This window comes from Galleria mellonella, unplaced genomic scaffold (assembly GCF_026898425.1).
Source record: "Galleria mellonella isolate WM207_F2 unplaced genomic scaffold, CSIRO_AGI_GalMel_v1 utg36, whole genome shotgun sequence".
Lineage (NCBI taxonomy): Eukaryota > Metazoa > Arthropoda > Insecta > Lepidoptera > Pyralidae > Galleria > Galleria mellonella.
Window position 1 is genome coordinate 4,541,794 of NW_026442086.1, and position 16,424 is coordinate 4,558,217.

A 16,424-nucleotide genomic window follows, 5' to 3' on the forward strand; every position below is an offset into this window, starting at 1 on the left:
AACAATATACGCAGACAGGGCTCCAGTGAGAGATGATAGGTGAAGGAGAAAACAGGTCAGTTGGCCCATCATGAATAATTCATCAATAAATTAATCAAAATGGTATCAAGGGGGAAAACTACAGATATATTGGACACCTGATACCAATAATGACATTTTAGAATCACTCATTGCAATATTGCAAGACGGCCTAGAAATTTTTAACATGAGGGCAATACACGTTCCTTACACAAATAGGCATCAATAGTAGACATAGTTTTGACATATAACAAACTGATTGAGTGACATATTTTCAGCAAAAACAAAAGACAGTTCATAAATATACACTGTCATGTGTAGCCAGTGTGATCCTGTTGTGCTACTTTCATTTCGTTTCACTTGAGAGCACAATTGAGGACAACCGTGCTTACGGTTTTTTCCAAACATGCCTACAATAAATGAAAGAGAGAGTTTTGCCAAAAGTTACGAAGTAAACAACTAACAAAAAATAATTAGAACAATTAGAATTGACAAAGTTATAAAAATCTGACTGTAAAATATGTTTTTTGCAGTTTATATTATAAAAATATAGCGTTATAATGGCACAATGTAGCCTAATGTACTACCATAATTAAGACTAATATAACACTAAAATCTTTGTGTGAATGTCAATTTCCAACTGAATCTCTAGATACAAAAAACTATTAAAAAATGAAGTTACCCAGAAACGACGGTATGCTCGCGGAAATAATAGACAAATGTCTATGATTATTTAATTTTTTCAAAGCTTTCGGCCAGTTTGTTAATACAAAATATTTCGAAGAGTACAATACAAATAAATACAAAAATGTGAAAAATTGACTTGTGTACAGCCACAAAACCAACGGTATCAAAGGTATATCGCCGACCATGAATCACTTCCCGTAATGAGATTGACCTTTCCTCGAAAACAAATATGACCAGTACTATTTAGATGTCTAAAATATGTGACGGATATCATTATTATTATATTCTAATATTATAGGAAGGAGAGTTCGCAAATAAACGATGACATTTTCATGGCCGTCTCTTACCAAAATTGATTCTGAGCTATTTCAAATCAACGAAGCTCGAATTTTACTATACAAAACTAAAGATGTGTCGACAATAAATAATTAAAAATTTGTTTTATAATATTTTTGCAAAGTAATTCAATTGTATATAATAAAATTAAAAACGAATAAATGTATTTAACATTATTTTACACACCAAATGTCAATTCCCACTTTTCATACAGTACTGTGATCAGGAAGTGCGCCCTTCACAGGCGATGACAGAAGTCGCTTGTTACGTGATTTTAGTACTAACATATTATATTTAAATAGACCGACTTATTTTCATCATGAGTTTGTATACAAAGAACTGGTGTAATGATATTTTTTTAATATAGTCTGTTTCAATAAAACTTGATAAAAATATGGCATACTGGAAAGATCTCGTCTTTCAATAAAAATAATAAATATATATATACACAAATAAAAAATCCATAAATTGATTGTTGAATATCAATAAAATTTGGTCACCTTTTCATTAAGTTCTACTGAAACAGACTACAGATTGGACTCCGTGGAGTGTACAGTACCTGCATGCCACATAACCGCACTCCGAGTGTCGCTGAAGTGGAGGCAGCACACTTGGCAATCTGTTTGCTCCGTTTCTCTGCTGTGGCATCGTCACCGTGTTGTCGCGTGCCCATCTTCAGATCTAGAACGCACGGCCGCCGGTATGATGACGTGATGTTCTCCATCATTAGGAAATCTGAGACAAGAGATAAAAATGTATCATTAGCTATACTTTCATACATTAATACATAATAATACACTAAACTTAATTTCAATGTACCATCTAAATTGACTAGATTTACCCTTCCATTTTCTATTTCTGTCATTTCACCAAACTACAGACAAATTTATATGTGGCGTGCAATGAACAACTTTAATAAATTAAGCAGACAATGAGATATTGATATATTTCATAACAAAATATCCACAGCGAAGAATATACTGAGTATGGGACACTTTTTATATATGTTATTTATGTTTGATATTGTAATTGTATGGCAATAAATGTTTCTATTCTATTCTATTTTACTGAGTAGGAATTATCTGTTTTATATTGAGCACATTTGTTTTATATTATATTGTTCACTATCCAAAATATCTTTATTCATGTAGGTCTATTCCAGACTCTTGTGATGCGTATTATATTATATATAATACGCATGGTTGCCTCACGTGTGTGAATGCCTGAGATAAATAATCCTATACTTTTTGGATTATTTATTTAATGCAAGCACTGTCAAATTTTGTATATTGTGTCTATTGGTACCTATTGTTGTTAACTTGTAGTTTTTTTTTTATGTAAATAAGTCTGGTTTTCCTCTTACAAATACATAAATAAATATAATTAAATACGACTAGTCCTCTAGACAAATTACAAATAAAACTATTATTAAAATACGTCATCATTACCGAGTTCATGAGATAGCAACATCCGGTGGTTTATTCTTTATTTCTTTGTTATACTACAAAGTTGTCAAACACAGGTATAGCCTTTCTGACGGTAAACGAATTCTTTAAGCTATGCAAGACTAGGGATGTCCCATTGCATTGCCGACTTTAAAGAAACCTTAATATCTTTCCATATAAGCTCTAACTGAAACGTATCTAATAGGAGCAAAAGATTATTTGACATTTATATAGGTGGATAAGACTGCAAAAAAGACTCCATTGTCTATTAAAATCTTTAACAGTTATTCCAGAGCGTCGAAGACAAAATACAATTGAATATGAACTTCGTTCGCTGACCATTACTTCATCAGCTCACCTACTCGTTATCTACTGATGCCTTCTTCAAACATTGACAACCCACACAGATTTAAAATATTATTTAAACTTTGTAGTACTTTGTATGACATTTGGCGTAGTTTTACGAACGCTGCCCAACTGATTTGGATTTGTTGACAGACCTCTAGGTCGAAGTTAAATTTACCCAGTCTGACAAAATGCCCAGATATATAACGTATACAATCAGATATACATATACATTTATCGACAGCTTCGAGTATAGTGTTCCCAAATATATCGGTATGCGTAACATGAACTCTAGACAATTTTAGTATTGTCTTTGTTCATCTTAAGACATACCTGTTAAGAAACACTACTAAAGTCATTAAGCTTAGCGTTTACGTCCTCATGAGATTCTGCTGTGATTTAATACTCATCAGCAAATCGTAGATGAGTGATGTATTCGCTATTGATATTTATACCATATCCTTTCCAGTCCAGGAGCTTGAAAACAGCTTCCAATGCATCAGTGAAGAGTTACGGGGATATGACGTCACCCTGTCTTACACCTTTCTGCACTTGGAGTGGTTTCACACTCTGGTTCTGTACTCGGCGATAGAAAATGCAAAATGATAAATAAAATTAACTAGAAAAATGACAACAATCATCCAAGTGATTTTAACAAGTTGGACTTATTGAAAATTCTTTAGTTTGTATTCAAGAAAATAGATGTTTGTACAGAAATATAAAACTAAAAACTGAAGGGATTATTAGTAATGGAGGTCTTAAAGCCCCATCCGTAGCAATATAACTTATGAGGTCGACATCCACATCGAACATCTCCCTTGAAACCATCATGGTTAATTGTTATTAAATTCTCCACGATAGACCAAGTGGCCTGCTTCCATCCTCACCTATCATCATTCACTAGTGCCTCTCCAACGTATAGCAATACCGCAGACGGGGATAGAATTCCATTTTCACCCTTAAAAAAAACTAAATACTTAGTTTTAACAATATGCTCTGTATGTAAGTACATTCAAAATATTCGAATGGATTATACCTAGTCAGTTTGTCATGTTCATTAACATAAATTGCGTTTTCATGGAGTTAACGACGCAATTTTAAACATGAGTACATTTAAATGGCACTAAACACCTGTTTTGTTTTGGTCGAATTATAATTAGTAGAATTACGTTCTAATTATTACTTAAAGAGAACCGCTTCATGTGTTTGTATCAATAATAAGTGTAAAAACTACTTCTATTGACCAATTTCAAAGTTAAAATTGTGAAATAATCTACACTTACATTACGTTAAACTGATAAAATTTGTGTCACAATTGTAACACTAAATGCTCTATCACGTTTCTATAGAACTAGATTAATGTTAATTGTAAATGATTAACTAAAAGTAAAACTTACATTGCTTATTCGAGTTGTCCATGTGTGCAATGCTCTTGAGCACTTCGCCCGCATTGCCATTTCGGTGTACTTTAAATCTGCAATAGGAAAAATATACACTATAGTAATGTGAATAGGGTCTATGTTCGGCTAATATGAAAACCATGAAGATATTAGGAGCTAATTGAAACACAGAGTTGATGTTATCTGTTATATTGTTACATTTCAATCAAATAGTATTATTACCACGTCTCCAGGACGCAAGTCATCGGAGGCTCGCAGAGTGTGAATGGGTCGTGCATCACTCACGCGTTAGTGGTATAGTCATGTAAGTATTGCGAAGTATGAATTAATGGCGACGTCGGGCGTCGGCCGGCCGTACGTCATAGCTTCTGAAATATGATAAAGGACACATGACAAGTGTCGAGGAGTGTTAACCGCGAATGTGGCGGTGGTGTGGCGCGGATACGCACTTGAACACGTCGTCGCGCTTGCGTTTGCCGCCCAGCGACTGCTTGCGCCCGTTCTCGTCGCGGAAACATGGCGAGTACCGCTTGTCCAATTTGTTGCCACCCGTATTAGATGCCTGCATCACGCCTGCAACAAACAGCTTCATCATCAGCAACGACACTCTCACGGGCACAGTACGCGATGCAACATCATTTATTTATTGTTATATCACTTTCATTATTAAATCAATAACAAGTTAAAAATTAACAAACACTTCAAACAAATTGTTAAACTGATTTAAAATTCAATTTTAATATATTTACTTCCAATGCAGTACAAACGTGAAGAGAGTGATAGAAGACAAAACTCTACAAGTCGTCAGCCGGGACACGAACCCGGATCTCTGGCCACGCCAGCGTGTTACTTACACCACTGAGACATTCGAGTTCATTTATCTACCATCTACATTGTAATATCGATATAAACTTACTATAGTGCAAATTGGCAGCGTTAATTTTGATGAAGTGAAAAATATAAGTTACGTAATTTTAAAAAGGGTTTGTATATCTTTTGTACTATGTCTGCTTTATGTATGTATATGTAATCGTTTAGTGATATTGCAAATAAGTGTGTATGTGAAACTGTATGTGTGTGATAACTTGCGATAGTGTGAGGTGTGTTCTCATGGGTGTGGTGGATGGATGTGTAATATGAATGTAGTTTTAAGTAAAGGTTTACAAACCCATAATGTAAAATTACCGCTAGGGCGCAATTAGGGGCGGTTGTGTGTGGCGCCGCCGGAGTCGCTCCGCCCGCCGCCGCGCCGCAGCCCTTGCGACAACAAGGAAACTAATATTGTGGTCCTGACCCCTGGCCCGCTACCACTACCGCGCCACCCTTACGCTCACATCAAACCCGCCCTCCGCCCGTTACATACACTACAACCTAATCACATACGCACACCGCCCTACAAATACGCGCGTATTATTCTGATGAACTTTTACAATCATCTAATATCATCAATATATATATAAATATATATATATATATATATATATATATATATATATTGAATGTAAGTAATACAAATACAATAATTCCTATCCCTAATTTATAAATTGGAAATTCGAAAGTGAGTTTGTCTATATGTCTGTTTGTTCTCATTCATTTGAATAAAAATTTAAATACTGTACGAAATTCCACGAAATAGAGTCACAAAAACGTAGAAGCAATGAGAATAATCCTCTCTCCTACTTGCTGTGCACAACAGGGTCCATAATTAAAACTGAAATGTTATCTACTAATCACATTATGAAATTCATTAAGAAATAAATATAAAATCATCTATACATACTTTTCATAATAACTTAGATAAAATTGTTACTAATATAAACAAACTTCAATATAATCGTTGATGTTTAAACATGATAAAGTATTTAATGTATTAGGTATCATGTAATTTATATAGGTACATATATGGGATTACCCCATACATATTACTGTTCTATATGCCTACCTACATATATTCACGCTACGTCAAAATTTCAGAAGAAACATTCCACCCTAACATATAATAAAATCATATACTGTTTACAATCTATAAGTGGATGGATAATTCTAGAAAGGCACCACGCAATACACTTTATCCTTGTAAAAGTTCATACTACATATTAATAAACGCACAATATCTCCTATTCTCGGTAACGGCCTCATAATACAGAATTTCATATGAGAAAAACACCAGATTCACCGTAGAGCACTTTGCACATTGTTTTGTAACAAACCACGCAAACAATCTTTGGAAACTAGTTCAAAACACGTGTGAGAGTATTTGTAACCTTATAGATATGAAATTCTGAAAGTAGGCCACCGTGTTATATTGGAGCTCACTCTGAAATTTCATTCTCTAGAACAATCTGTAAACTTTACTAGACAAAATCGTTAAAAACAATGACTTTCTAAAATTATCTACTAGAGAAAAACTTTTAAAGAATGACATTTTAGAATCAATTTCACTCAGAGTAAATGTCATTTTCTAAATCTAGGGCCGCTTCTTAATAGACATTCTAGAAAATTATTTCTTTAGTAAATTTAATATATATATTAGAGAATGACATTTTAGACTCAACAGGATGACTTTGGACACAATCTGAGGTCAAATCCAACTCACATCGAATGACCTTAGGTACCTTACCTATTACCTGAGGTCTTTTCGATATGATTTCCATTTGACCCAATTTGATTAGGTCAAAACTCATCCTTCTGGTCTTCTATCTCCAAATTTAGGGTATTATTGTGGTATGACACTTAAAATCCCCCACTGTCGCACTATTAGAATTGACCACTTTGTATGTATATACCTTTATATTATCAACCTAATAATTGATATTCTAAATACAAAGGTCACTGAGACAGGTTCGTTTACAATACGGCGTCCACTTCATTATGACGTATAAACAAGTACAACTAGAAAAATTATTATACTGTGCTTGTACAGATACTTCTAGAAGATTTTAATATTGTGCGTTCATCGTCATTTACGCTATAAACCACAAATACACCAAAACACAAAAATATCTCGGAGGTAAAAATTACTTTAAATATATGTGATTTGATATAACAATAGTTTGCAGGGTATATAGCGTAAAATTCTTAATAAGGCGCGTATTTACAACTGCGATCCAACGATTGATTCTAATAAAAAAAAAAAATCCAAATTTTAAATAACCCAATGTACAAATATATTTTATTTTACCTTTAAGTACTTACAAATATATTTAAAGTACCTAATTAACTCTACATTCGACACTTGATGAAGAAAATTAACAATAGATATTTTTATTTTATGATTCCTTACGAATAACCAGTATCAATCATTCGCCAGATCGATTGCTCCAAAGCATAATATTCATTCGTAATGTAATTCATTTATAGTCAATTAAAAATACGGAGCATACTATTATCAATAATTAAACCCGACTACCTAATTAAACAATACCATAATAACTCACAAGAAATTTAATTAGAAATAATTAAGGAAAACATATGTATTATAACGTGTGTCAATTGAAACAACAACATACTAATCTCTATAGTTTACATTCGAGTTAATTCTTCCCTAAATCCGTTTACATCCGTGTTTGCGGTTGGCGGGTTTGTAAAAACTGCATGCATACATTCTCTGTCATACACATTACTCAATATGTATTGATGAACACCATTATGAGCAATAAGGAAAGCCATTTCATATAGATTTATTTATGGCATTGTTATAAATAATCCCGCAATCTATGACCGGAACACAATAGTAATATGATTACGCGTTATCTCGATAATTTCCATAGATTAGAGCAGTGACGCAAATGATAAAAAAAAGAAATCATTCATCGATCGATTAAAAAATTAAAAACAAAACGTGTAGACATCTCTTGCAGTGTTACAATAAGTCGATAAAATTAACTGTCAATGGTAATCGCCGATTTTGAAACGAACTCAATTAGTAACAGTCCTTAGTGCTCCAAAATGCAAACATTGAACAACAAAAAAAATTGATATCTAATTAAAACAAGACAATTATTATAAAAGAAAAATAATGTAGATGCAATGAATGATTACGATGCATTGAGCGATTCAGATAAGCATATCGGGCATAATCGATTTCAATTTCACTAATAAGTGATGTGCAATTCTCACCTTTGTATCTAGGTACGAAGTTCTGGATATCTTCAGGAATGTTCTGGTAGAAATGCAGCTCTCGAATATTCAGCGGCTTGATTACAGTACTGTCATTTAGTACTAATAGTCTAGTGTGGCCGCCCACCTACAGATAAAAATAAAACATCAGCTGACAGTCTTATGATTGTTGACCAAACAAGTTGTTTAACCTTTTACATAGGAAAACAGTGATAACGAGTTCGGGCTCGTACTACACTGTCAATAAATAACCTTTATCGTAACTTTGGCTTGTAAATACAATTTACGTAACAAAGCCGCGGGATGAAACTAATTTTAATATAATACGAGTAGTTTGATCAAAGTTCGTTCAGATCGGAATTCATTTACGGGTCAAAAACAAAAATATGTCTTTGAAATTCAAATATAGGTTCTTCACATATTACCGTTGCATTCAAAACATATGCTTAGCAATTTATAAGGCAGAACATTGGAAAAGAATCTTATGCAGAGGCCAATATAAAAAAAAAGTAAACTAAAGTTCAATATACCTACTAGTAACAGTCGACAAAATATCGGGCTGATAGTTTTATGACATTTGAGTCGTAAATCAATTTATTTTATTACATTTTTATCCACAATGACGATCATCTCACAAAGACCACAACCGTTTAACAGTCATCGTACAATTATCTCAGTCCTTTGTTGCATGGAATTTATTTTTATTAATGGAGAACCTTATAGACGTCAATAAACCTAAGTAATGCTTTGTTATTGACAGATAGGTACGATATCTGTGTCGTCATCCAGCCACAATCGACCTTGTTATTATTGTTTAACAATTTGATTTGTTAATTACGTAAGTATCTTTGGTACACCGTGTTGTTATCAATCGATTTATTGAAATAAACACCGATATTATTTGGCAATACTTTTAAACAATACCTACCTACAAAACGAAGCCCGCGCCGCGTCTATCCGTTTGTTCGCTTAATTTTTTTTTAATCACATAACGGATTTGAGTGAAGGTTTTTTGTCGTTTGGATATTTTTTTTTCAAATCAAATTAAATCATTTACTTTGCAAGAACATAGGTAGACGTATTACATAGGTGTTATTTCTATAGATATAAATACAATTATGTTTTGCCTCTCATGGTATCCAAAATTTTTTAATGTTATTATTATATACGTATTAAAAAAATTAATACTAACATACATTACTTTTAGATATCAATGATTTGCTTTATTTCATGTAAATTTCTTACTATTACTTATATGTAATAAGTTTTACCCACAGTTTATATACGCTGGCTAAACCTTAAATGATAGAACATGAAAACGATGTTCCAAACGAAGGCAAGACAGGTTGTTAGTATTTTGTAAGGATTCATTCGACGGATCGTGAATTCAAGTACTATTCGTAATTGCCTTCAATTTGCAATGACCCACAAACTACCATTATCGTATTAATTCTCACGAAACTTGAAGATATACGAATCCCTTAGACTCAGGATGAATCGTCATAACTTGAGTATTTGATTTATAAATATAAAGGTCAATTAATCATCAATTGTCATTGAGAGTAAATCGTCAAGGACCAATTTATTCGTAAATCAAAACAAATTGTACTAAATCACGATTAATATCAATGTGTATCTAATTGTCGTCGTCGTCGTAAAACATTGTACCTACCCGTTTAGGTGCGTATTGCCAAATATTGCTAGGCAACATTATTATAAACATTTCCGCATCAAGTATTTAAAAAAAAAATATATATTAGTCACACTCGTCTCATCATTATTCAAAAATTTGCCGCATGAAAAAATATGGTTTAACAACTTTACACTTGGAAATTATACGAGTATATAGCATAGTGATGTGACAAGTTACCAAATGTAGAGTGTGTACAAAACAATGTAGGTATCTGTTTATTTAATATATCTTTGAGTAACATATATGTACTAAGACAGATAAGATAAACGGTTATAAACATAGTAGAATCACATCATACAGTGAACCATAAAAATTTACTACATTAAGCATAAACCAGTTTCAAAATCTGCATTATTAAAAAAATAATTACAAGACTTTAAAATCTCTCGTAAAATTATTCAAAATAAACCAAGAAGACATTGCTCCCATATGTATAAGAAAAACAAATAAAACCAGCCAGTCGGTCATTTTTCTCGCTCACTACCTTTGTTAATTTCGTTGCCGTTCGTAGAATAAAAAAAAAATGAATAAAGCGTACATTATGCATTTTGTGTTCGTGATGTGGCCGTTCGGCTTACTCACACACACGTAAAATACGCTGCAGTCTGTAGTGCACGCTGCTAGCTATGAAATTATACACAACAGCGAGTAAACGACCGAAGAAGCAAAAAAAAAAACTAAAGCCGTTGACCTGGCATCGAACGGGTACACCTGAACGAGGCGAGACGCGACAACCCTGCCACAGATACGAAAGGTCATACGAATGTAAGTAGGTATCTAAAGCAAATTCTAATACATTGGAATCCCAGTAGTTTATGCTGAGGTTTAATAAATCAGTTATAAAATTCAAACGTCCAAACTTATTTCCTATACTAACGCATGATATAAGTAAATCTCAAGAGGCAGCTTGTAATTTTGTAACATTTTCATATAATAATGCAAATTGTGTTCCACAAAACACCGACTTCAAATTAGACAAAACCAGTTTTGAATTCAAAACTAAACTGCTTAACCGATTTTGATAAAATTACTATGGGATCAATCTATACGTATATCCTTTCAGATAAAAATGAATATTCCAAATCAGTTTACAACTGACGAAGTTACGAAGTACAAACAAAAGAAATTACAACCGAATTGAGAAACTCGTTCTTTTTGAAGTCGATCTACATCAACTATCTTTGTAATATAGTATGTGTGTATTATTGGAGCTTACAAATAAACTAATATTATTATTATTACTATAAAATAGAAAATATAAGACGTCGCGAAAATCAAACCCGTGACGCAAAATTACTTTCTAATCATACTACAACTAAGGTAGATTAACTACATTTTATATGATTTAATAAATAAAATATAAAATGCATATATCTGAACGGATTATAAAATAAAAATCACATAGACCGTGTTCTGAATTGTCATATAAAACACTTGAAACCTGACCATGCTATTGCACTCAATTTACAGTCACAACAAAATCAGATACAAAATCACGGACTAAAGCTAGCGATATTTTTACTATAAGATTCCATTGTATACACTCATGGCATGCTAATAAATCAATAGATACATTAAATATGGCAGTAGGTAGTTGTCTGGTTGCAACAGTTGCGTGTGATATCAAACGCACCTGCTGTGCAGATTCCGTTCCGGCACGCTCTGGTAAACATCATGCATTTCGTGATTATTATGAGTAATCATAGATACTGTTACAATACTAGACGCAGTGTAATCTTGGCATTTATTGAGTATTAGCAATGGCAAATTGTGCAGCAGATAAAATAACCATAGATAATAACGCTTGCGCAGTAGACACTTGTGCACTTGTTACTACTCATGTCACGTAGTATTAATATATTGCTCAATGGTATTTGTCTGATAACAATAAGTCTGTCAGCCGCGTTGATTAAGAATAAAGGTTCTGGTTGGAACATAAATAAAAGATTAATACTTGGGTTGTACGTTACCACCAATATGACATGAACTGACATTAAAATCTTAATTTGATCCGCCCACCTAGCAGTTGCCCATGTCAAACCTTTATCCAATTTTCTAGAAACTTAATGAGAGCTGTCAGTTATACATAAATAACTAATATAACAGTAAAAATATGAACGTACTTATTTAAAAAAAAGAATATGACTTCGTATAATCTTATAGATTTATATACAACAAATAAAATGTAGCCATTTTAGGAATAATCCTTTTTTATTCTATGTATTTGTAAGCCACTTTTGTGGTACAAAAATTATGTCGACTATATTTAAGGAAAAACGTTTATCATAGCTAATAAACAATTAATTCATCAAGGGTTTCACCTTCAATAGTAGTAGAATTTGAATATGCTATGCTGTAGTCTCCACAAAATTCTCTGACTGAAAGCCATATAAGATGCTCTTTTAATTCGACTCTTCGCACGACTACGACGATATGTAGTATCCAGTTGAGCTTCCTAGCATTGCAAACAATGCTATGACAGAAAGTGAACATGTATGGGCATCAAATAAAATAAAAATTTTCTTAGAACATATTCCGTGTATTCTATGTTTGAATTTGCAGTTGAAGCATTCCTGAATCGAGTCCATAGTATTACGGTAGTACCAAAAGGGCTCTCGCCTGTACCCGTTTACATTACTGTACCTTATCCTGTAGACCAAACACAATTTATTGGAGCTCAATTTATACCTCTCCAATGTATTAATTTTTAAATTTTTTCACTAAAGAGATCTAGAAAATAAGTCGATTATTTCGGTATTTGAAACAATTACATGCTTCTGGTCTAAAAAAAATGCCAGAATATTTATAAATCTACCTCAACTCAATGCAAAAGTGCGATCATTGATTGCAGTTGAAATTGTCCCGATAGGTCGTTCAATGTAACGAAGGCAACTGACCTGATTGTGCAGCGGTAATACGTCCACCTCGTGGCCGTCGTCTGGCGAGAGGGTGGAGTGCGCAGTCGCGGGCGGCTGGGCGCGCTTGCGATCCGCGCCACGCCGCTCCGGCTCGCCCATGCCCCAGCCAAGAGAGTACACCATTACTTCGGCCGAGCCACCGCCGCCACTGTCCACCTGTCAGCACAAATTTAAATTTACTTATAAATAATTTCTTTATAATTTGAATAAATACCACTCTGGACATGTCATAGCTTGTACTATATATACTACATGAAAGCTAGCAATGAACAGCCATATTGCTAGCCTTATACCCTATACTCCACGATTGTCCAAGTAACCTGACTTCATCCTCACCTACCATATTTCACTGGTGCCCCACCAGCATACACCAGAACACAGATAGGATACCATTCTATTATCATCTATAAAGAAAAAAGTTGATAAATATACTTAACTACTTTTTTGTAAATACATACATATTATACATAAAAAAAACACCCAGACCAATATAAACAGTCATTACGAGTACATACAAGTAGCATGAATACAAATGTTTGTATTATACGGATATCGAATCAGCACCGTTGGTAAATGAGGTGACATGTTAAATCGCTACACCACTAAAGTAAATTTTTTTATCCAACTAGAAAGAAATTATATTTCTTAGGAAAAACAATCTCCGTTTTTGACCAAAATACATAACAGACAAAAAATACAAAATCCAGCTTAAAAAGATAAACTTAATATTTCTCTCTAAAGAAAGATGTGATAATTAGCTTGAAATATAATTCAGATTATAACCTATGATCACAGATTTACATAATTACTACGTAACTTTATTTTCGTGAAATTCCAAATTTGCTCAGTAGTAACCTTGAAAATGTAAAAGCCTGAAAGAGGAATACTTCAGATGCGCCATGAATATTACGGCAAATATTTTTTACATTTATGGTAATCAAAGAATAATGTCACATGTTTATCAGAGTGACGTCATTTTATTTACCAATGTACTGAACGTTATAATTAGTAATCGTTCACTATAAATATTAACTCTAGTAAAATTAATGACAGAGTTGTGCAATGACAGAGGTAGGCATACTGTGTATTAGATAATAGTAGTAGGTATGTCGTATGTTTACAAGATGAATATAAATATAATGATATTATAACAAAACAAAACTAAACATTATTTGTTTGAAGTGAATGTCGTGAAAATGGTGAAATAATAAAAAAATATTCAATGTTTAATTTTTTAAAGAAACACAGGTTACCCTAGCTTCTATAGAAATAAGACACTAATAAGTTTTTAATCTTGCTGTTGTTATTAATGTCATTTATTTTCTAGCAGAAATATACATTAAATTCCTTAGCTACCTGTTTGTTGGAGTACAGAATACTGCTATCGATGTTTTTATATTTATTTATATATACTAGCTGTTACCCGCGACTTCGTCAACATGATAAAAAAAGCACAAGGATATTCTACTTTTGAAATGGAATGGAAAAAGTCCACTCTGTGTGGTACGTTTATAAATTTTACAAATTTCATGGTGATCGGTGAAGCCATTAAAACGGTATAAGGTAACAAACAAACTTACTTTTACACTTATAATATTTGTGAGGGTATTCTGATAAATCTCACTACCCACTTGATAGAAAGTGTCAACAATCACCTATAGGTAAGGACAGAAACAACACAGATAATGCAATGGTTAAGATCAGATCACATGTGTAGTGTAACAACTGGATTTAAAATGTTATTACAGTATTCAACAAATCACAATGTCCAGTTCTAAAGTCACATTGAATAACAAGAAAAATCCAGTTAAGAAGATAGCACAACACGATTGAGAAATTGCTCTTTTTAATGTTAGTTGATAACTGTTTATCATCATTGACCCTGACCGTACCTATTATATACTAAAATGTTGTCAAAATTATTGTGAAATATACATATCATATTGACCTTAGAGATTTACAGGTCCAAAAGCAACTGATGCAAGATAAGCGGTCGCTTACACCGACAATAAAAAAAAAAGTTGCAAGTAATCGAGGAATAAAAATAAAAGAACTTTAATATAATTATCAGTAAGGAACACAAATGAGATGCACATATTTTTTTGCGCACCAACATGTTGTTCGCTCAAACCAATTTAATTCAGATAGAGGTCATTCCGGAGGATGATGATAATAGGGTCATGGCACGGAAAAAAAAACAACCATTATTACTTTGTCTATGATCAGAAACAGAATAAGTAATTTGATAACATAACAGAGAAACGTAAGTTAGCCACTGTAGGTATGTATTATAGGCAATTTTATTTTATCGTATAATATTAATTTATCAATATATAAATAAGATTATTATGAACCGTTAACTGTCGACTGCTGGATATAGACCTCCCCCATAAGATGGTGCTGGCTAATAGTTGCCACGCTTGGCAAGCGAGATTGTTTTGCAACTCTAATTAGGTTTTGAAGATGTTTTAAGAGGAACCTTGTTGCCCATCCCTCTTCCATTAAATTGTCTTAAGCGTCTCATATGACACCCATGGAACAGGAATGGACGGCCCATTCTATGCCGGGATCACACGGTGATATAAATAAGATGTACCAAATAAATTCGTTTTAAATCATAAACTTCCTAGTTGACCCGTGATCAAACTTGTAAATCATAGTGCTACTTGAAATAGTCAATACTTTTTTATTAATAACACATTTAGCGTTCATTCACACGACTAAGTCAATAAATTGTAATAAATATACATTTAGATCATAGGTAAATATCATATTTCTGGCTCTAATATCTATGTGTTTAGTAAATATTTGATCTCATTTCTACGTTTCCTCATAAAAAAAAACTAATGTCTGTACCCAGATGCTAGATGTTTCTATTACCTATATTATTGTTATTAATTTTTCATTACTATTATTCTAGTAAAACAGAAAAGAAGTAATTTTGCTGCGTAAAACAAACAAAAAAAAAAATAATAACAATTTCAAGACAAATAAAACACCGATGAAGGACGAGATAACTTATATTTAAAATAATTGAATTCCAACTAATTCGATAAACAGTAGCACAATAAGCAGGATTTAATTCCATAAAAAACAGCAACTTCAATCCTTTTAACATTTATATAAAACAAACATGGAGGAAAACTCTATTGAAAAAAAAAATATCCAAATCAATTCAAAACTGATAAAAATATAGAGTAAGAAATGCACCAAAAATACAGGCAATTTACCTGTATTTTTGAACTTTGAGAACTTCTTAAAATAGTAGAGTAACATAAAATAGTAACGAAAAAATAGTTTTCGAACTTTCATAAACAAAGCAATACCAGTTCATGTCCAATGCCATTAGGCCGGATACTTTCTTTTTCTGCGGCGGGGGCAGATGTATGACGCAGCTGAAACACAAATATTTTCAACGACATAACGACGCCGTCGTCATTGCGTCGGATGTACGTCCAACGTT

General features: G+C 32.9%; 1 protein-coding gene across 4 annotated transcripts in view; it reads right to left on the reverse strand.

Moving 5' to 3' along the window:
* The window catches only part of LOC113520809 (inositol hexakisphosphate kinase 2), a 70,734-nt gene that overhangs the window by 4,038 nt on the left and 50,272 nt on the right, over positions 1 to 16,424 (reverse strand). For all 4 annotated transcript variants that reach the window (XM_052897501.1, XM_052897499.1, XM_052897502.1 and 1 more), the window contains exons 2-6: positions 12,941 to 13,117; positions 8,351 to 8,477; positions 4,681 to 4,804; positions 4,229 to 4,305; positions 1,601 to 1,776 (exon numbers count right to left, since the gene is read on the reverse strand). In XM_052897501.1, coding sequence (XP_052753461.1) covers positions 1,601 to 1,776; positions 4,229 to 4,305; positions 4,681 to 4,804; positions 8,351 to 8,477; positions 12,941 to 13,084 — 648 coding nt within the window. In that variant the 5' untranslated portion in view covers positions 13,085 to 13,117. The remainder of the gene's footprint in view (positions 1 to 1,600; positions 1,777 to 4,228; positions 4,306 to 4,680; positions 4,805 to 8,350; positions 8,478 to 12,940; positions 13,118 to 16,424) is intronic.